This window comes from Pseudochaenichthys georgianus, chromosome 7, assembly GCF_902827115.2.
Source record: "Pseudochaenichthys georgianus chromosome 7, fPseGeo1.2, whole genome shotgun sequence".
In the NCBI taxonomy this organism is placed as follows: Eukaryota; Metazoa; Chordata; class Actinopteri; order Perciformes; family Channichthyidae; genus Pseudochaenichthys; species Pseudochaenichthys georgianus.
In genome coordinates, this window is record NC_047509.1 from 3,717,470 (window position 1) to 3,739,400 (window position 21,931).

The 21,931-nt window shown below is 41.4% G+C and overlaps 2 protein-coding genes across 3 annotated transcripts; both read right to left on the reverse strand.

Annotated features, from left to right (window-relative positions):
* Positions 1 to 1,963: 1,963 nt before the first annotated feature.
* LOC117449146 (polymeric immunoglobulin receptor-like) lies at positions 1,964 to 15,098 on the reverse strand. 2 transcript variants are annotated; one of them, XM_034086571.2, is made up of 7 exons: positions 15,026 to 15,098; positions 13,919 to 14,248; positions 5,295 to 5,630; positions 5,076 to 5,123; positions 4,713 to 4,811; positions 4,239 to 4,276; positions 1,964 to 4,169 (listed from the first exon to the last, which is right to left on the reverse strand). In XM_034086571.2, exons 1-7 carry the CDS (start codon positions 15,066 to 15,068, stop codon positions 4,017 to 4,019), a joined length of 1,047 nt encoding a protein of 348 aa, XP_033942462.1. In that variant the 5' UTR covers positions 15,069 to 15,098; the 3' UTR covers positions 1,964 to 4,016. The 2 variants fall into 2 exon arrangements, with proteins under 2 accessions (XP_033942462.1, XP_033942459.1); XM_034086568.2 differs by having other exon boundaries at positions 4,701 to 4,811.
* Positions 15,099 to 18,481: 3,383 nt separating this feature from the next.
* On the reverse strand, positions 18,482 to 20,928 carry LOC139434163 (uncharacterized). The gene is made up of 7 exons (XM_071203664.1): positions 20,702 to 20,928; positions 20,501 to 20,577; positions 20,240 to 20,397; positions 20,004 to 20,112; positions 19,348 to 19,589; positions 18,975 to 19,131; positions 18,482 to 18,873 (listed from the first exon to the last, which is right to left on the reverse strand). Exons 1-6 carry the CDS (start codon positions 20,926 to 20,928, stop codon positions 19,123 to 19,125), a joined length of 822 nt encoding a protein of 273 aa, XP_071059765.1. The 3' UTR covers positions 18,482 to 18,873; positions 18,975 to 19,122.
* Between the last annotated feature and the right edge of the window lie 1,003 nt (positions 20,929 to 21,931).

The following is a 21,931-nucleotide window of genomic DNA, read 5'->3' on the forward strand; positions in this document are numbered from 1 at the left end:
GGCGGAGAATCGGCACCTCAGCAGAAATGCTATTTATCCTCTGAAAACTCCTAAATTCGGCGATTTGTTTAAATACAAATCTTGCGACATTGCTCTAATTCAGAAAATCCACTTTGCTGGTGCATCTCTCAAAAGTTTCTCTGAATATTTGTTGTGTGTAATTGCCTGGTGAGTTAATTCCAAGAAGCACACACAGAGGAGATCGATGAAATTCGATATTCCTAGGTTATCATTAGCCCCAAATATTCTCATAGTTTTCACATAAGCCGTGTTTGCTCGTAGACACCTGTCCCAGCAACAAACACGGGGAAATCGGCCAGGACAATATCCCCTTGACACCGATTCCTGAGGTTATAGATTAGCCTCCAGATGTAAATGAGTAGAGAAACCCAAAAAAATGCAGCAGCTCAGTTCTCTCAGGTAATTTTAATACACCGTTGATCTCAAACGCTGGCGAGTCAATCTCAAAATAGAAATGTACTCACCAATGTCTGAAAGATCTGAAGGTGCCTGTCCGTGACGCCAATATGTGAGAGAGATTTTCTTTTCAGCAATGTTGATGGAAGGAATGGAGGCTGGAGTCCGCTTTATATCAAACACCTGAGTTTATTGAGAGCCACGGCCGGGAGCATTGGCAGGGTTCTCACACGACTTCATCATGTGATTCCCCAGCCAACACTGAAGATTACACAGAAACACAGCGCAAATCTACACAGATAATCAAGGAGGAGCCTCTATTTCGCGCGTCTTCTGATCGATAATCACAAGAACCAGGATTCAGAGACAAAGACAGTCTGTTAAAGTCCTCTGGCAGTTAGTCACAGTCCCCCAACAGGAAAGCGGAACCTTTAACCCTTTAACCTTTAACCTCTTAAACCCCTGCTCTAAGTTATAGCAGACCTATGTGAAACACAAAATGCTTTTTGGTACAAACACATAAACAAAAATATTTCCTTCACAATATATATTATAAGATCTTAAAAAGTACAGAAAAGCCAATGTTGATCGGAGACACATTAGAAAAAGGTACAACAATATAGGAAATCTAATAATAAAATAGAAGTGACTCATACTGGTAGCTGATCACACTTCCAACCACAGGAACAAACAAGACAGAGACTAATTTTAAAATACGCAACACCTGATGAGCACACATCTGGGGGAGTATATCTGTAATTATAAAACGGACAAGTCAAATCAAGCAATCTGATTGGTTCTTAGCCGTAATATACTGAGCGTATACCACAGGTAGAATTGTAAGTTACTTTTCACAACAAGTCAGTATCCCTCCGCGTCTGAGAAAAAACAGGATAGGCCTACCGTTGGGCTGAATTCAAACTGGAACAAGAAAGCAGCGGAGAAGTAACGGGGCAGAAACCCTCCTTTTTACGCAGCGGTCCAGACATAGACATCAAACGGCAAAACATATTCAGTGTGCAGTTCCTTTGGCATTAGGGCAGGGATATCTAGATACTTACGCCCCTTAGCTGTGATATAATGAGCATATACCACGGCCTGTCGTGAGCTATTGCTTAAATATAAAAAGGGAAATTACGTTATAGAAAATGACAGAAATACAAAGTGTACTCACTAAAAAACCAAGAAGATCAAACCGTGGTAAACTGCAAGCCAACAATACATTCTTTACAACATTTCCCAAAAACTTTGGATAAGATCAAACTTTATGGATACCCAGGAGAATTGTTGCGTCTCAGCTGCAGATCAGAGTCGGAACACCGCCAATATAGAATAAAGTGTAAATATTGACAACAAACAAAAACAATTTAATCCTTTTCCCAGTGGCGGCCGGCCCATAGGGGCGCTAGGGGCGCCGCCCCACCTCTTGCCAGATACAAAATAAAAAATAAAAATAAATATTAAATAAAAAAATATATATTTAAAAAAAATCTATTTAAAAAAAATATATATTTTATATTTAAATTTTTAATGAACAAGGTAAATATCATACAATTAGTATCACAAAAATGTATAATCTACAATACAATCTCGTTTAAAATTGTGTTACGATGTCTAAAGTTACTGATAAGTCACCTGTTTCCTGCCTGGCCTTGCCCATGGCATTAGTTTATCATTACCGGGCAGAGCCCCCGAGCGAAACAGCAGCAACCAGCACGTTGCAAAAGTCTCAATAGTAAACTTTTCCGCCGAAACATAATTTCAGCTAATCAGCGCCGTCAAATATTTTGGTCACGTGGGCGCTCACGTTGGCGCCCATGCTGCTTACGTGCGTTGACGTGAGGAGTTGTTTTTTAGACTCGTGAGTAACCAAGGTGACGCAGTATTTGGATGAGAATGGTGTGCAGGTGGAGTCGCCGGAACCTCGGTCCGCCCAAGAGCTACTCTTCAATCCTTTTGAAAGGAGAAGTTTGGGAGATAAATTGATACTTAAAGACCTTGGACCGGACCAACCCGATTTTTATATATCACAGCAAGCTCGTGAAAAAGACACAACGTATCAACAAGGCTTCTCACATGGCTAGCTGGATGCAAACAGGTAAATGCTATCTTTTGTTTCACATGCTTGCTCTTCAAACAGCCGGGGACAGATACGATCTGTTCAGAAACTAGACAAAAGTTAAACAAGTACAAACCACAGACTGTCTGCGTCATGGAGAGTACAGTCGCTGGTTTATTTATGTCTGTAGGCCGTTGTTGTGAGTGTTGTGAGGAAATATTTGTATGTATTCATGTTAGTAAACTATCAAGATGCTTAAAAAGGGAAAATGATTTGGGTAAGAAAACTGTGAACTGTTTTTGGGGCCTGTGAACATTTGGTTTTGTGAGGACAAAGGAAGAGGGGGAAGGTGTGGAGTTAACATACAGTCATCTCAGATCCCTGTGATAATGAAGCTGAGCCACTGGGATTGGGGAATTTAAGATGTGAGGTGTTGATAATAATTTGGGCAGCCAATCACTGGTCTGGAAGGGAGGCGCAGATAACTCCTCCTTTGGTCAGCGAGGTATTTAGACCCCCGCTGTGTGCCCTCTCTCTCTCTTCTCGTGCCGCTTGGACTGGGAGGTCGTGGCGGCCTGTGGGCAGGAGCCAGGAGTAGGCCAACTCCTGACATTACACATATGATACGATATGGTTGTGTATGGTAATGTATTTGATTGTATTGCATTGTATATTACCATTAAAGTGGATTATTGTTTAACGGTTAAGTGTATGCTCTGGATTTCCTTCATGTAAGATAACAGCTTGTTTAGGGACGCGGGGAGATTTGGAAATGCGGCCTAGTTATCATTTATATCTCCTAACAGTGTGGATGGTCGGAGCATATATAGCGTTAGCTTAGCCAAGCTCCATTCAGGGAACAAGCATTTTAAAAGGTTTTTCGCCTGCTGTCTGTCTGCAGACTTGTCAAAGCATTAATTCATGGTTTTTACTAACCGGTATCAGTATGTTGTTACGTCGGCATCATTTAGAAACGTGTATTACAATTTAATCACGGTAAAATATGTTCATGTTGTTGTAGCTGTAGCTCCCGAGCCAGCGCGTCTTGTTTGAATGATGCGAGTAAACACAGCTGGCAGCTGCGGTGAAACTCGAGCGACTAGAGCGATGCGATAGGAGCGTTTAGAGCGAAGCGAATATTCGCATCGCGTCCGGTCTGAACGCAGCATTAAAGCGAGCTCCGCGCTGCACTGGAAACGCGCCATTACATCACCAGAAGTCCTAATTTAAGGGGTCATTTCTCCCAAAAAAATTGTTTTACTCACTCTATCAACAGCCCCACCAAAAATATTTTCCACCAGCCGCCACTGCCTTTTCCTTTGGTTGGGCCATTTGTCTTATTTACACTTATCTGATATCCGTTTTTACATTTAGCAAACGTTTTTATAGATAAAAAAAGCAAGAGATGTAAAAAACGTTCCCCCACTAGCATTCTTGTTTGGGTCTGTGACCGGGGAAAAAGCTTGTGATTTATTTCAAAAGGAATGCCGCCTAAAGCTGCTGTTTTATGAGCCCAGAGTTAAATAACCCTAACTGTATTTTAAGAATTAGAAGCAGTGTCAATGTTGTAGTAATCATCGGTTTCATCTGCATTTGGTCGTGTATATCTGGCGTGAGTGTGAACAGAAGAGATTTCCACAGGACGAGATCTGCTCCGGCCGGCCTCGCCGATATCATCGTACTCTCGGTCGGTCTACGGGAGAAGAGGTGTGAATATCAGCTGGTTTCACAAACACTTATGATCTGGTTTACCAAAACTTACCTCTGTGACGAAATCATGTTGTGTTTCCACAGGAGGTTCTGAAAAACACGGCAGTACGTTTAGATAACGACACGACACTGGAAAAACATCTTGCTCAGTCAAATGGAGACAACACTGATTCATCCCTCATCAACTCTCATGATCCCAGTTTAGTTCTATTTCCTGTTTTATTTAGAATGTGTGTTGTCTGTTTGTGCTTCCTGTCCTTGTGTGTGTTTTCCTCCCTGTTCTGATTGTGTGTCCTTCTCTGCCACCTTCTGAACTCCTGCACTTTGTTGGTTTTCTGTTTAGTCTTTGTCAGATTCGTGTATGTCGTTGTTTGTCGTGTTCAGGAACTTCTGTTGTTATTTGCGAGTATTTTAACTTTGAAGGTTGTGTCTGTTTCAAAGGTTATTTTATATGTGGAGAAAGATCAGACAGTTAAAACTTTTCTGTGAGAAATGTTAAGTTCATGTGTGTTACCTGGTTCCTCACTTTTGGCTTTACAAGTCCTCTTCCTGCAGAATACCAGCACAGACAGTGATGACACGATGACCAGGACGACCAGAGTCAGACGCACATACAGGACCACACCTGTCGTTGTTTGAAGAGTTACATATTTCATCTAACACTTAGAGTACCCATAATCCATTTTGTTTTTTAGGGGGGGGGACAGGTTATCTTTAGGTGAAGTCAACAGTATTTGCCATATACTGTCGAAATAGAGTAAATCTTTTCAACACTGGGAACCTGATTTGGAGGTTCAGCATTTTAAAATCTACTTTTGGACATTCTCATGCTCTTTCATGTTCACAAGTTGTTGAAACGTTATCTAGTAAACACAGTGTGTGGATGTACCTTTAGTTGTTTCAGGGTGCTCTGTAGTTTTAGGAGAAGTGGTCAGAGCTGTGAACAAAAACAAGCAGACAAAGAAGTCCTGATGAGAGAAATGAGATCCTCCTGGGTGTCTGTGTGTGTCGGCTGAACTGAATTGAGAGTTGAAAGCATCAGCAGCTTTCAGTGAAAACTGTCTTCAGAGACGTGAACAAACATTTTCATCATCAAGCAGAAACTCACCATCAGTGACGATGAGCCTAAACCTCTGGTATGGATCTTTAGAGTCAGGTCTGCCCAGACCACACCTGTACCATCCTGAGTCAGACTGGGTCAGCTGTTCGATGCTCACATACACAAAATATCCTGTTGGAATTATGTGAATAGATCTGATCCTGTATCTGCCATTTTCCTGATCTGATTTGCTAGTCGTTTCAACAAGATTGTCTCCTTGTTTGCATTCTTCCTTGCAGAGGTACTTCTTGGGTTTATATTCAGTAATATTGCATCGAACAGCAATATTTCCTCCAGTTCTAGCATCGATTGTTTTTTCGGCAGAAGGACCACCGTCCAGCATTGCTGTTGAAAAAAACAAACAATCAAAAGTTACTATGTGTAGATTACAAATCTTAGTTTCACCATGTGTGTTTTAAAAACTTGATCCAGTCACTGAGGGTTAAGGTGTGACTCTTGATGAAGGCTTTTTAACTTAAAGGTCCCATGTCATGGCCATTTCTACTGATCATAATTTCTCGCTTGAAGCCAGGAAAAGGACTGTGACATTTTGACCTGTGCTGGACTATGGGGATCTGGTCTATATGAATGCACCTGCCAATTGCCTGGTCAAGTTAGATGCTGCGTATCACAGCGCTCTGAGATTTGTGACAAACTGTAAAGCATTAACCCATCACTGTACCCTGGATGCAAGGGCTGGTTTGCTTTCACTAACTGTACGGAGGCTCAGTCACTGGTACATTTTATATACAAAGCCATGTTAGGGACACTTCCATCTTATATCTGCTCCCTGATCTCACGGAGAATTGTAAGTGGCTACTGCCTGAGATCGAATGCTGTGGTTTTATTTAATGTGCCAACTGCTAGGACTGTCTTAGGGAAGACAGCTTTTAGATGCGCAGCTCCTCTGTCTTGGAATAGTCTGCAAATTAAATGAAAACTGAACAATCTGGTGCCACTAAATGTTTTTAAAGCTCGGTTGGAGGCTACTCAATCGGAAGCTGTTGGTACCTGTTTATGTGGATAATTATGTAAATTGTAAACCCTGTAATGATGCTGTAAGATGACCTTTTTGTTGTTCCGTTTATGTTTTTATGTTTCATGTGGAACCTACTTGAGCAGGTCTCCCTTAAAAAGAGATCAAAGATCTCAATGGGATACACCTGGATAAATAAAGGTTTGAAATGAAATTGTTGAGGTCTACTAGAATGTATTTATATTGTGCAATTTTCCAAACTCAGATTGGTTTCTCATACAGCATCTCTGTATAGTACAGTATGTGTATTCACCATAGACTATATGGTATTCACTCTCTGTCCTACACGCCTTGTTGGAGCTCCTGCCCCCCCTCCCTGTGAGCCCACTGTGCTCTGATTGGTCAGCTCGCTGCTGCGAGGAGCCGACTGACTGGTGCGTTCTGGGGCAGCACAGACAGGTCTTTTCTGTGTTAGAGTTGTACTCGCTACAGGGTGTACTTTGAGGGTTTGTGACTCTGCACACCGTTTGCATGCAGAACACCCTTCATAACACAAGGGGATGGGTGATAACCGGAAAAGCATGACATGGGTGCTTTTAATTCAAGAGATTTAGAAAATCATTATTTGACACTGTGCTCACAATTTGATTTTATATCATTATATTTTGGATTTATATTAGATTTGAATGCTTTAATAAAATTGTTGGCATTGACATGTTTACTATAAATAGTATCTGATTGATAATTCAATATGTGAACTTTAGGATGAAGATTTGTTGCAAATACTGACATTTATTTTTAAAATAATTTCTTTATCCCTTGAAAGGATCATTGTTATATTATTATTTACCTGAGTTACCTTGAGTTCATAAGCTCATAACTTCCCTAAAACATTACTCATCTAAAAACTTCTGCATTAACTGTTCTTGAGAAAAGAGGAGCTGGTCTCTTTGTGCAGAAGTGTTTTAAACGGTGAGGTTTAAGTAGAATGCATGTTTTAGGGAAGTACTGAGCATACAGTAAATGATAGTTGGATTATACTGCATTAGTTGTGTCAGAGTTAATAAACAGATGTTTTAATATATTTCTGCTGTTGTAAAACGAGGCCCCAATTAATTTAACATTCTTTAAGACTTTTCTCCATTTTGGGATTCTTTGTTCACCGTGGAGTCATCTTGAGTTATCGAATTCAAGAGGATCTGAAAATGGTAATTTGGGAGTAAAGTATTCTTTTAAATCCCCGACCGCAGCCACAAACCACCAGTTCAGTTGTTATTTTCTATTGATCTCAATCTATTACTAATTGTCTTAGTTTTCAACAGAACACAGAGCGGCCTTATGATCTACTTCAGGCCTATTCAACTTGCGGCCCACGGGCCGAATCAGGCCCTTCAGAACTTTTTTCTGGCCGCAAGAGGTTGCCTGCAAATCGAAATGGCATATGTGTAATAGCATAAATAAAACATTAGTTTGATCACACTTAATCCGACGATGCGGCGAAAACGCTGGTTTTTCCATTGATTTGAATGATTTTGAATCTGTTATTTTGCCCGCCATGCTCTGCTCATTAAAAAAAAAACGCACTGTGTCCTCACTTGTCATTGGCTCAGTCAAACTCACGTTACACACGAGGTTCGTGGGCCACAGAGAAAGTACTTTAGTTAACAACAGCTTCAAGATGTCTCTCTCCAAGCCCAAGAAACGTAAAGTTGATTCAGAAAATCGCCAATTCCAGAATGAATAGACTGACAAATATGTATTTACTTTGCCAGCCGCAACAAGTAATAAACCGGTGTGTTTATTGTGCAACGAAAGTATATCCGTGATGAATAGGGATGCACGATAATTAGGAATTATGACGTCATCCCGATAAACCCGATACCAGTATTAATAGCCCGATAATATACAATATATTTTTTTGGTAAAAAAAAGGAAAATAATCCTGCGGTGTGGGTGGATTGGGATGAGGGGCGCTGGTTTTTCACTCAGCTCCTCCCGTTTTGCCAGTACTGTGGTAATAGTGGTTTAGGAAGAGGGAAGTTTTTTCACAAATCCAGCGCTCCCTAATACTTCGAACCTGATCAGTCCCCTGAAACATCGCCATTGCTACGATGGTGTGTTAAAAGTGTACGAAGACAATAATACAATACAAAGTGTGTGTGTGTGTGTGTGCGTGCGTTCGTTGGAGCTATGTGCAACTCAAGGCATATGCTTATGCTCGAACCGGAGCTGCCTGGACGCTGCAATCATGTTGCGCACTATCCGTGCTGAGTGTGCTGACTTTTCGTACAATGTCCCACTGTCTGGCTTCCTGCATAAAGTCAAGTGCTCGGCGCAGTTGTGGCGAAATGTCGCTCCTCTGTTTTCATTTAAACAGCTCCTTATATCCGTTAGCGCAGCTAGCTAGCACCAGATGCTAACAACAACAATGCACGTAAGGTCTCTCTCTCGCTCGCTCGGGCCACACATACACACACCCTCCCGGTCCTCCCGATGGCCAGTCGGTGCCTGCCGGCATGGGCGCGGGAAGGGGGGTACTGAGGGCGCTGCAGCACCCCCTAGCGGCAGGCAGGGGGTGCGGAGCTCCCCTGTCTGAATTATTATTTGACGGTTATTGCTGCTCCCGCTGTGCATAATCTGTGTAATATGTAGCCAATAAATTCGACATTGTTGGTAAAATAATATTTTGGGCCTGCCCCGAATGTTTTTTCTGTAGCACCGGACAATTCTACCTCAATAATATAATACATTAACCGTGCTATACGTGAACCTCATCAAGACACTAGAGAGGACGACAGAACTGTAATTTCTCGTGTTCAGTGAATGCAACAGAGGCAAGACATCAGACCAATCAGAGAGTTGCATGGAAATAAAAGTGTGCTTGTGTCATTCAAGCTCGGCTCTGTGTGTGTGCGGAAATAGCGCATTTAGTGTGTGTGAGAGAGAGAGAGAGAGCGAGCGAGAGAGAGAGAGCGAGAGAGAGACCGGTGCCAGCAGCAGGGACCGTGTTGTTAGCATCTGGTTAGCTAGCTGCACTAACGGACATACGGAGCTGTTGCTGTTGGTTCCACAACAAGCTGGAGGAGAGCTCTCCTCTCAGACTGAGGGGCTCAGGTGAGCTAAAGGACTCTCTGAGTGTTTAGATAGTTAACTTTAGTCTAAGTTATCTCCGTGGGTCTCAAACGGTTTGGTCACAAATTATTCAAAAGATTATTTCCGCGGCACACATTCATATGATCATTATCGTTATAAAACAAATAACTAAGAGAATAAAGGAAAAACAGTTATGAAATACTATATGGCAGTAAAACAAGAATACAGTTTGAAAGGGGAGTGATTTGTAAAATATCCATAAAGAAAAAGAACATATGCTTACAGTTGTGTTTCATCTGGGTGTTGAGAGAGGTATCCATAGATCTCTTAATGTTGCTCTCAAAGTGCACCAGATTGATGCTTTTAACTTCAATATTTAAAAAAAAATCTTCCCGGGGGAGCATCCCCCCGGACCCCCTTAGAGGAGGTGAGGTCCGCTCCCGACTCGTGAAAAATAGCACTTTACCCCTGCCTATATGCCGTGAGCTGATTATCGAGCCTTCATTGTAACAGTCGCAGGTGTACTGTGTGTTTGCGTGTGGGGAGTGCTTTTGTGCGTGCTCTATAGTGCCCGTAATAGTGTTCACTGGAGTCCAGCACCTCAGCACCCCCACTCAAAATACCTTCCCGTGCCTCTGCCTGCCGGTGAGCGTGGAAGTGTGGTCTGCCACAAGCGGGCGGCAGGAGCGGGGCTGTCAGCATGTAGATCAGGGGTGTCCAACCTTTTTTTAACCGAGAGCTACTTTTAAAGTTGCCAGTCTACCGAGATCTGCCAGTCCAAATAGAGAGGCGTAGCCATTACTGACAGCCTACTACCAGGTAAATACACACTTCTACTTGTATAAAACTGACCTTTGTACGATGAATACTTCATAAAATACTGCAGATCCTTTATCTTACCTCTTTCTAATCTACACACATACAAGTATGTAACTTTATTTGCCATTATATAAAAATAGTGTTGCTACAAAAGTATAAATTAGGCTTACTAATAAGACAACTCAGATCTGAAGCTATGAATCTGCTGCCAAAGTGCAATAAAAAAGACAAAATTAATAGAATCAAACCCTTTTTTTGTTGCATTTAGTAGATTATAAAAATAAATGCCCTTTAAAATAGGATGCAAGCAACACTAGTTTCTTAACCTGAATTGATAATAGACTATAATCAATTTAAGTTTGCATTCTTATACCATTTTGTACAATAATTATAATGAATAAGTTCAAACAAACTCAAACTTACAGCTGATTAATAACGGTATCTAACTTGAGTTTTTATTATATCAAAAACCTGTTGAAATGCTTCTGTTCTTTTTACTGTCCCCCAAAAAGCGCGTCGGCAGCCTCCAGGAATGCTTCTTTCACAACTTCGCCGTCTTTGAAAGACTTCATGTGTTTCTCAAGAACGTGACTGACACGATAAGATGCTATGGTAGCAGCCTTGCTCTTGTTGTTGCGCCTGGTGAAAATGGACTGCTGTGCATTTAGCTGTCCTTTCAGGCCCCTCCCCTTTCAGGCCCCTCCCCTTTTGGATTGTAGGGCAGAATTAGGAGGGAATTCCATCTCGTAGCGTTTGTGCACTGTTTTGAAATGCCGCTCCTAAATTACCCTTCTTCGATAAAGCCTCGCTCGCATTGCAGATGAGACAGATGGACTTTGAATTGGAATAGATATAAAAATAATCATCCTTCCACTCGGAGTGAAAATTATATATGTGTTGCTTCTTGTGTGTGTGTAGACTGTCACTCCTGGTGTTGACAATGGTTGACACGGACAACGTTAGCGAACTAGTGCCCACTGCCCACCAGCCACGCCCCGACACATGGGGTCACGCCGGCCAATCACAAAGCTTTGATGCGTTCAAGTGCATTATTCTGGCACAGGAAGATTATGTTATAGGACATTAACGATAAAACTGAATATTGTTGTTCTATTTTTAGACACATCTCGCGATTGACTGGGAATCTCCCCTGGTTGGGCACCCCTGTTGTAGATGGTATTTTAAACTTGATGCGCTCTGAAACTACGGGGCGGCCAAGAAAAAAAAATGCGTTAATCGCGTTAAAATAATTAGTGGCGTAAAAATGTTTGTATTATCGGTCTTGAGAAGCAGGAAAGTATTGGTATCGGTTTCAAAAAACCAATATCGTGCATCCTTAGAAAGAATACAACGTAAAGCGACACTACAACTCAAATCACGGCTCGTTTTCTGCCAGTTTTCCCGTGGGCTCAGAGGAACGGAGAAGGAAAGTACGGGGACTGCTAGCATCATTTGAACGGAGTCAAGTGGCTTTTAGTCGCTTTTGCACAGAACAAGAGAGAGCTACGATAGCATCCCTGCGAGTAGCCTGGACGCTAGCCAGACAGAAGAGGCCCTTTACCGACGCGCAGACCGTTAAAGAGTGCATGCTTGCTGTCATTGATGAAGTGGTTATTGACCAAAAAGTAAAAGACAGCGTCACTTCAGCCATTACAAAAATACCTCTCTCAGACACAACACTTCGCAGAGATGAATACTTGCAAAGGATGTGTCGGGGAAGCTTTTGGAAAACCTTCGAAAAGCAGAGTTTATATCAATCGCTGTGGACGAATCAACTGACTGTGCTGACATGGCCCAGAGTGCATCTGTGAGATTTTTCGATGGAGTTCGCTTTAGGGAAGAACTTCTGGGGCTTATTGCGTTGGAGGGACACACTACAGGTGAGGTTATCTTTCAAAAGATAGTCTCATTTTTTAACGAACGTCAACTGGATTTAAAAAAAGTTTGCCTGTTGGTCACTGATGGCGCTCCAGCTATGATCGGAGCGTCTATCTGCCATAGCCCCACACATGCAGTGTTTACACTGTATTATTCATCAATCTGTGTTGTGTGCAAAGCTCAGTGGTGATTTGAAAAACACCATGGACACTGTCATGAACATTGTGAATTTCATTCGCTCAACATCCAGCCTACAACACCGCCTGTTCCGTCAGCTGCTTGCTGACACGTTTGCTGAACACACGGACTTACTCGTCCATAACGATGTCCGATTACGAACAAGTTTACTTGAATTGCGAACTGCAGGGTCCCGAAAAGTCTATCGCTGATTTGGTTGAAAGACTTTGTGCCTTCAAGACAAAGCTAACGATCTTCAAAACAGACCTAATGACAACACTACTGCTGCACTTCCCAAAACCCTGTGCATTTATGACCACATCACCTGAAGCAAACATAACGCCAGTCATGACAGACTTCATGACAACATTGACTGATAACTTTACTGACAGATTCCAAGGCTTCAGCATTCCAATTGAGGTATTGCAGTTTGCCCGTGACCCGTTTTCCATCAAGCCTGATGCAGACTTCTGTGTAAAAGTACAATAGGTAATATCTTGCATTGATGAGAGCCTCTTTCAGATGGAGCTGGTTGATGTGCAGTCTTCCTTTTCTTTAAAACAACAGCTCCTGCAGTCTGAGGGTGTAGTGGACTTTTGGTCTAACCATGTTAGCCAGTATCAGTACCCCACAATGAGGAAGGTGGCCTTGCTTATACTGACAATGTTTGGATGTACTTATACTTGTGAGTCTAGCTTTTCTCATATGAATGCCATCAAAACAAGGGCACGTTGCTCCATGACCAATGAGAAGTTGCATGAGTGTCTCAGGATTGCTCCACTTATGAGCCAAACTATGCTGAAATAGCTAAATCAAGGCAGTGTAATTTCTCTCACCGACTCAAACAGGCTAAACAGGACAGAAGTCTGATGCCTGGTATGCAGATCTGTTTTATGGTCATTCATTTTATGGTCATTCAAACAAGCCTACTAACTGTTTTGAAAAATGTTTCCAAGATATGAATGTTATTGTGAGTCTGATGGCTATTGGTTTACTATGTTCTATTTGCATTTAGTATTACATTTTATGGATTTGTGTTGTCTTCAATGCACCTTATGTATGCTTGGAAGTGTTGAGGATATTATACACAGGGCTACTTACTGTTAATGTGATGAATACTGTTTTATTATATTCATCTTGTTTTGTACATTAGTGGACATGGAACTGTTGGGGGAAAAACCTCATGTCTCCTTAGTTTTAAAGATGCAACATTTTGCACTTTTGAGTCAAGCCTTGTAACCGAAGCTTACCTACTTTTTATGGACTGGTTGCTTTCTGTATGATTTCTGTTGATACAATTAAAGTTAAAAAAAGGGATGCACTTGACTAGTTCATTTAATGTATTAGTATCTATTAACACTACTGTAAGCAAGAGTTATTTGTAGTGATTCCTTGACAAAGTATTGTGTGGCCCACAAACCCCCAGTGATTTTCCTATTTGACCCACTTGCTAATGAATCTGATCTACTTCATTCAGATAAGAACACAAACAACAGTGAATATACTCATGCCCCCGGTGTTAAATTATTCATCAATTATATTCTAAACAATAATATTGAAATACACTTGTGTACGTGTTTCGGTTTATCAGTTACTTTCAGAAGACATGTAGGATTTAGATGAGGTAATGGTGAAAAGGTAAAACTATTATTAAGACAAGGAAGAAGATTCAGTTTTTAGTAAAACTCACCATCAACAACGATGATTTCAAAATCCTTGGATAAAGCCTGTGTCGAAGATGTACCCGCACCACAGCTGTAGCGTCCTGAGTCAGACTTGGTCAGCTGGGTGATGGTCACAAAAAAACCTCCATCTTTATGATCAATGCTGTATCTGCCTCTCTGAGCTGAGGCATCAGTTGTTTCAATGAGAATATCTTCTTTATCACAAAGTTCCTTACAGAAGACCTTCCTGATTCTATAAGAAGGAATGAAGCATTCAACTCTGACATCTTCTCCTTCAATTCGTGAATAGACAGAGACATGGGCACTGACGAGACCGGTGCTTCCATCCTGCAGAGCTGAACAAAAGAGGAACAAAAGATGAGCCATCATTAGTAGTGGGCAGCACTTCCTGTAAGATGTTGCAGTCTGATGACATCACTTCCTGTTTCACATGAACACAGATCCTCAGAGTTAAACCACAGCCTGACTGAAGATCACCTTCAGCACTGCAGGTTAATGTGACCGCTCGGTCCTTTAGACACAAAGACTACATGAAGTCTCCATCTCTTACTTTAAGAGTTACATTAACGCAAATCCTTAAAGTACATCACCTAAAAAGTGTTTTATGTCAACACCACTTTTTTTAATTTATGACATTTTTGGACAAAACACTTCGATAGATAGATATAAACTTTATTTATCCCAAATTGGTATATTGTTTTTGTTCCAGCAGCAGTGTCAAGCCGTACGCGAGTTATACATGTTTAAAAGATACAATAAGATACAAATATAATAAAAAATTAACATTAGCGGCAGAATACAAATCAAAAGATTAATAAATGAATCAAGAAAATTATTTGCAGATTAAATGATTATGAAAACAATCATATTCATTATTTCACAGAAAGTAATGACTAAATGTTACTCATTCAGTGAGCAGATAATAACTGAGTGCAATGATGATGTTCAGTTAGTTTGAGGAAGTGAAGCATGTGTCATTGTCAAGCTACTAAAAAGCCTAATTTTGGAATATTTGAATAACTCGTACTGCTGGAGCCTTGCATCAACTTAAGAATAACAGAAAAAGAAAAACAAATTAAATTACTGAGATGAAAATAAAGTGAAGTACTCACAGAAGAGGAAGAAGAAGCAGATCAAAGTGTGAGAGACTTCCATGCTGAGACTCTGATGGTTTACCACTGACTGTCTTTCTTTACTGGCCAACCAGGAACTTGATACTTCTTTAAATGATGAAGTCCCGCCTCCAAACACAACACAGCTCGACTCTCCTCCCCAGCGCAGAAACACTATGGTCTAAAAATACTCCATTGAAAGTTGAACTGAATTCAAAATGTTAGTAATTATCAGCAACATGTACTTTCAGTTCCAGTCAAAGTTATCATTATGCACCAATCTCATCTCTCAATTTCACAGTGTTGTTTTATTATAGAATAGTATATTCTGTTTTTATGTCTAACATGTGGGAGCATTTTAATGTTGTAGTGTGTCAAGGTGGAGCCAAATTGATACAAGTAGTAGAGTACTGCATCATATCATCATGTTTCATATGTCAAACGTTACAAGTAGCCTAACTGAGTGTCAGATATCTATAGTTGAGTAAAAAAGTATAAAATCTAGAAGCATTGCATTTAAATACTCAAGTAAAGAACCAGTTAGTTATGTACAAATAAAGTTAACACGGAAGCTTAATTCAGGCAGATATTGGCAAAATTAGTAAACTTTTAATTTTGTAATCATTTCACTACAACGCTCACTTACTCATGTATATCAAAGTCAAAGTCAGCTTTATTGTCAAGAATTTTACATGTTGCACATCTAGAAATCTCGAAATATCGTTTCTCGAGGTCCTACAGTGTGACATATACATCAAACAACAAAAACAAAAAGGGCCTAGATAACCGGGGTATAAAAGGCTGAAAAGTGACTGGTGCTGGATGAGGGAGGTTGGTTTTGTGTGTGTGTGTGTGTGTGTGTGTGTGTGTGTGTGTGTGTGTGTGTGTGTGTGTGTGTGTGTGTGTGTGTGTTTAGGCCCAAAATACATTACTGACCTCCTGCTAAACTATGAACCATCCAGATCTCTCAGGTCTTCAGGGACTGGTCAGCTTTCTGTCCCCAGAGTCAGAACTAAACATGGAGAAGCAGCGTTCAGTTATTATGCTCCAAATATCTGGAACAAACTCCCAGAAACCTGCAGGTCCGCTGCAACTCTGACTACTTTTAAATCCATGCTGAAGACTTTTCTTTTTGTCGCTGCTTTTAATTGAACTATTCATATCTTAAACTGCACTGTAACTTTTATCCATGTACTTTTTCTTGTAATGTTTAATTGAACTATTTATATTTTAGACTGCACTGTAACTTGTATCCATGTATTTTTTTCTTAGTGTTTATTTGATTAGCTTTTCTTTTTTAATGCTTAATGTCTTTCATTTTTTTTTTTTTTTGTAAAGCACTTTGAATTGCCTTGCGTTGAAAAGTGCTCTATAAATAAACTTGCCTTGCCTTGTGTGTTTTTGGGGGTAGAGTCCAGGACCATTTGAGGCAGGGGAGAAAGGTCGGAGGCAGGGTGGAGAGTTCAGGGGAGAGATGACAGAGGGAGGAGAGAGGTAGGGAGGGGAGAGTTCAGCATCATGACCGCCTGGTGGAGGAAGCTGTTCCCCAGCCTGACGGTGCCCGAGCTGAGGCTGCAGAACCTTCTTCCTGAAGGCAGGAGGCTGAAGAGGCTGTTGGAGGGGTGAGTGGAGTCACCCACAATGCTGAGTGCTTTGCGGGTGAGGCGGGTGTTGTATATGTCCTGTAGTGAGGGGAGCGAGGCACCGATGATCCTCTGGGCAGAGTTCACTATGCGCTGCAGGCTTTTGCGGTCAGCGGCGGTGCAGCTTCCAAACCACAGCGTGATACAGCTGCTGAGGATGCTCTCGGTGGCGCCTCGATAAAAGGACAGCACGACGGGGGGTGATGCTCCGGCTCGCTTGAGCTTCCGGATGAAGTACAGGCGCTGCTGGGCTTTCCTCGCTAGTGCGGTGGTGTTGATTTTCCAGGTGAGGTCATCAGTGAAGGTCACCCCAAGGAATTTGGTGCTGGTCACCTGCGTCACAGCAGCACCGTTGATAATCAGGAGGAGAGGGCGTCGACGGTGGGTTCTCCTGAAGTCAACAACTATCTCCTTTGTTTTCTCCAGGTTGAGGAAGAGGTTGTTATTTTGGCACCACAGGGCCAGCTGGTTCACTTCCTTCCTGTAGTTAGTCTCATCGTTGTTGCTGATGAGACCCACCACAGTAGTGTCGTCTGCAAACTTCACGATGTGGTTGGTGCTGAAGATGGGTTTGCAGTCGTGGGTCAGCAGAGTGAAGAGAAGGGGGCTGAGCACATATCCTTGGGGGGCCCCGTACTCAGTATGAGGGTGTTTGAGGTGTTACTGTTGACCCGCACAGCTTGTGGTCTCTCTGTGAGGAAGTCCAGCATATGTTGTTGAGTCAACAGTAGAAAAACAAATATTACTCGAAACTATATCCGCAGTTTCATCACATTGTTCCCCCGAAAGAAGGAAGAAGTACTCAGGTCTTGTACTTATGCAAAAGTAGAAGTAACAGTGTAGGAATACTCTGTTACAAGTAAAAGTCCTGTATTCAAAAGGTGACTCAAGTAAAAGTAACAACATTAGCATCAATGCTTAAAGTACCATAAATATAATTATTGAATATGCAAATACACCGATTCCAGATTAATATATGTTTTGATTATAATTATTGATCATTAAGGTGTTATCAAAGCTGGTAAAGGTGCAGCTAGTTTTAGTTATTCCGTATGCTGCAGGGTAGTGCTGCGTACCGGCAAGCCGAACCGGTACTGGACTTGTAAAAAGTTTCGGTTCAAGTCCGGTTAAAACCGGAACGTCGGGAACCGGTACTTGGACTCGCAAAAAAACTAGCACTTACGTATATTCTGGTGTCTGTTGTTATTTAAACATTCCCTGATAAACGTTATTCAGCGTCAATGAATGAGTGCTAATCCCAGTGTGCTCAGTGTACAACATCACATGTCATTTCACCTTCGATTCACGGTTTGAAAACGTAGCCTTTCACCACATGCTAATGATAACCGGAAGTGAATAATTTTCAGAATAAAAGTATTAGTTAAGTTAATAGTGTGAACTTCCGGTTTTTTCAGAATAAAACTGATTTAAATTAAATAGTGTATTTAATTCAAAATTACGCCATATCAACATTGATTTTAATTTCTAACAGTATGTATGTACACAGGGCTGCCAAGTTTCAGTAAAAAGTAGGAGTGAGACTTTTGGGGTTGATGCGTTCGACGTCGATTTTTTGTTGGCCTTTTTTAACGTCGATTTAGAGGAATATCTCAATTTAAATTAACATTAAGACTGTTGTGATGTCTTCACCCCCATGCCAGCTGCTCTCCCTGCACTGTCGGCCTTCTCATGCTTATATGGTGTTAATAATTGACCAGCACAAGTAGAAATGAAAACAATTGTAACAAGAAAAAGTTTAACAAATAAAATACATTTATTTATAAAATGTCAATATAATGAAACAATAGCAGCCTTTTCCTTTAGTGCATTTTTTCTTTAAGTGTAACAACATTAGAACCTGAATAATATATATATAATATATATTATAAAAAAATAAAGTGCATGTCTTTGTTTATGTTTTTTTCTTTTACATGACATGTCTCATGTTGTAGGTGTTTGTGGCCGATTTTGATGCCTTGATGACAGAGGGAGGGGGCTCCCATTTGAAACACTGTGGCTCAAGGTTTGCCATCTTCACAGTCATGATGGATGACAGAGTTCATCAAGAGCCAAACTGTTTCGGGTTTTGGTTTTGTTCAGTCCCACCACAGAGAACACTCGTTCAGCATCAGCATTTGAATGCGGAAGTACCAACACCAACTTGGCAATACGAGAGAGCCTCCCAAATCTGCTCATCCCGGTCACCTTTGAAAAATGTAGAAAGCCTAATTACTCTCAAGTATTTTTGTATAGAATTAAGTTGATTACGTCAATGGGTATTTCAAAGGGTGCAGAATAATTCTTACCTTATTCTTCATTGATGCCATGTTCCCCCAAATGTTCTCTATGTCGAACGTGGCTGGGTCTTCGGGCATGGCAATGTCCATGGACTGGTAGTCCAGAAACTCCTCACCCAGTTTGTCACGCTCCTCAGGTCCGTTGTATGGGAGAAGTTCAGGAAACCTAAAAAGAACACAATGTGCACTGATCTGGTAAAGTAATGTAGCTGAAACAGGTTGTTTTTCAGATGTGGTCATTAAACTTTACAATCTATTAAGAAAATGTTAAGAAAATGTGCCAATAGTCTTTAACCTGCTCTACTTATTAAGTATATTGAGATAACTTGTGTTGTGATGTGGCACTATAGATAAATGTACTTGACTTGATACCCCAACTAACCTGTGGACAAAGTACAAGGCGTCTTCCACTCCACACTGCCCTCTGCTGGACATCCAGAAACATGGCATGTTTTATGAGGGGCTCTCTCATGGGGAGTTTCTTCATGGCATACTCCACAGCCCTCACCAGAAACGCCACTGCTGCCTGCTGGAACCTCTGCACTTGCTGCGGTGTAATGTCTCCTGCATCAAGGAGCCTGTTGAGTGTACCTCGAGTAGTGAAGCCGATCACCAGCTTTTCTCCTACGAGAGACACAATAAATCAACAACGTCACCTCATTAAGGTGCTGTATGCGATTCTGGAGAAAGATTGATGCAATATGTTCTCATTCCCAACACCAACATGTCAGTATGAGACCGGTGTTGAGTCACTTTAGCAATCATCAACAACCACGAGAGCTACCTTGAAAGCACCCCTTTAAGTATCTTCATCACATCAGTGACACAAGGTACAGGCACTCATTTGGGCTAAAAGGAGAACATAGGAAAGTCCTGTGGACTTGTTTCCATTGTGGTCGTGTGTGATGAGATGAGATTATCAAACTCATAACTTGTCTGCACAAGCAGCCCTCTAACAAACACCAACAGTACGATGTGAGTGAGATCAGTGAGTGGATAGTGCACGTGCATCTGCTGATGTGAAACTTGGAGGATTACCTGGCAGTTGGTTTGATGGGTCCTTATAGAGGATGTCATGCAATTCCTGGTGCTGCAGTGCTGCGGGCTTCAGAAACTTCGAAAGCAACTTGCGGATGAAACTCCGTATCTACAAATTTGTATTTCAGAAAAGATTTTCAAAATTAAATGTAATCTAGAAGTAGAGTGCTAATGAAAAAAGGAACAAACATAGTACATTATTACTAGCATACTGTATCCCAACCTTCCCAATGTACCTCATCATGTAGAAGGAAGATGGAGGACTTCTCTCTCTGGAGGAGGAGGCTGAAGGTGGAGAAGACTGGCAACGTTGCTTGATAGAACAGCAGGTACACCTCTGTCATTGGGCTAGAGAATGCTTCCAACAGCCTCCTGAACCTTGGTTGTTTCTCATCTGTGAATAAAAAAAACACAGGTTGTGCATACTACATACATTTACTTTTCAGTCTGTTATAATACTCGTTCGTTCATTTGGATCATTGAAATATAATGCCTACCTGATGACTTGAAGTAGCTGGCCAGTGGCTCATACTGCTGCAGGATACGAGTCAAACACCACAGCATAACAAACAACCTGTTAGACTTGACATTAGGCATAACGGATATGGTTGGTCATAGAAATCACACATGATTCAACTCGCCTCCAAAAAGCCCAGGCCAGCCTGTTTGGCAGTGTTGTGGATGACGTGACAGGGCACCCATGGATGTAGATGTCTTCTACATCATCATCTTCTGTCTCCTCTGCAGTCTCATTCTCTGTGCCCTCTGGACACTCATTTTCCTCCGCTCTGTCATTCACTGAGAGATCCAAAGCCTCCTCCACTGTTTCCTCTGACCTGGCAAGTTTGGCAGGGGGTGGTTGACCCTCCACTGCCCAGAATGACAGCAGATCTCTATGCTGCTTCTTCTTTTTCTTATCTGACATCTTTCAGACTTTCAAACTAACAGACAGAAATCGAAGTACAGTTAAGGAATGAATGATCCAGTCTTAAAAGATAGCTACATGTTACTGTTTGATTGATTGAATATTTTATTAGACAGAAATGCAAACAACACAGGTACAGTACTGTAAATTCCCTTAGCTCATAGCAAGCATCCATTAGCTCACACACGCGTGATGCTTTAACTAACACGGCTATAACTCACGGTTGTTTGTTGTTAAACCCACCGCAGCAACCTGCCACACTGCTCACCAGCAGCTTGTGTAACGCTCACGTAGTCAGACTCACCGTTGACTTCATAAAAATTAAAATAATGTGTTTGTAAAATTAAAATGAAGTGATTACCTACCGTTTGACCTCCCGCTTCAGATGAAAATGGGTTCTTCATAGGATAGAGACCAGACGCAATGACCCGCCCTAAGCTGCCTCTGATTGGTTTGTATACGGTGCCTTTCTCGGTCAGCCAATCGGGGGCAGAATAGGGCGGGCTCACCCTATCCCTGACTCGAACTACGGCAAACCTCAAGCAACAAGTTATGGAAATATATCATTAAATAAAAAAAGAATTATAAAGTAGTGAGAGGGGGGGAAAGCGTGTGAAATGGCAAGTGTGGCGTGAGGCGTGTGAAGAGGTTAAATTGCGTGACTCTCACTCTCAAAGGGTGAGACTTGGCAGCTAATGTACATCACTATGTATGTAGTATGTACTGTATAATGTACACATGTAGAGTTGTAGAAAATACATGTACAGACAGTACAGTACACTCTACAGTTTAGCCTATACTGTATAGTAGGTGTGTAACAGTGTAATGCGTATAGTCTACTCTACACTCTACCTTTCAGCAACGCTTTAGGGATTTAGGCTCAGTCAGCTCAGGGACTGTTTGGTTACTTTAGTTTGGTAAATGAAATAAATGTTTGAACTTTGTAGTAGTTCACTGTAGTTGCTGTCATAAGTCATTTGTAGACGAAGTGGCAAAAAGTGTT

What these genes read in the sequence shown, in the direction of transcription:
- LOC117449146 (XM_034086568.2), bottom strand. Translation starts at nt 15,068, where the DNA reads ATGGAAGTCTCTCACACTTTGATCTGCTTCTTCTTCCTCTTCT. An exon ending in GCACCCTGAAACAACTAAAG is followed by an intron (nt 4,812 to 5,075) that starts GTACATCCACAC and finishes AAACAACGACAG; the next exon opens with GTGTGGTCCTGTATGTGCGT. An exon ending in AGCCAAAAGTGAGGAACCAG is followed by an intron (nt 4,277 to 4,700) that starts GTAACACACATG and finishes CGTGTTTTTCAG; the next exon opens with AACCTCCTGTGGAAACACAA.
- LOC139434163 (XM_071203664.1), bottom strand. Translation starts at nt 20,928, where the DNA reads ATGTCAGATAAGAAAAAGAAGAAGCAGCATAGAGATCTGCTGTCATTC. An exon ending in CAGCTACTTCAAGTCATCAG is followed by an intron (nt 20,398 to 20,500) that starts GTAGGCATTATA and finishes TTTTATTCACAG; the next exon opens with ATGAGAAACAACCAAGGTTC. An exon ending in CCCATCAAACCAACTGCCAG is followed by an intron (nt 19,590 to 20,003) that starts GTAATCCTCCAA and finishes TGTCTCTCGTAG; the next exon opens with GAGAAAAGCTGGTGATCGGC.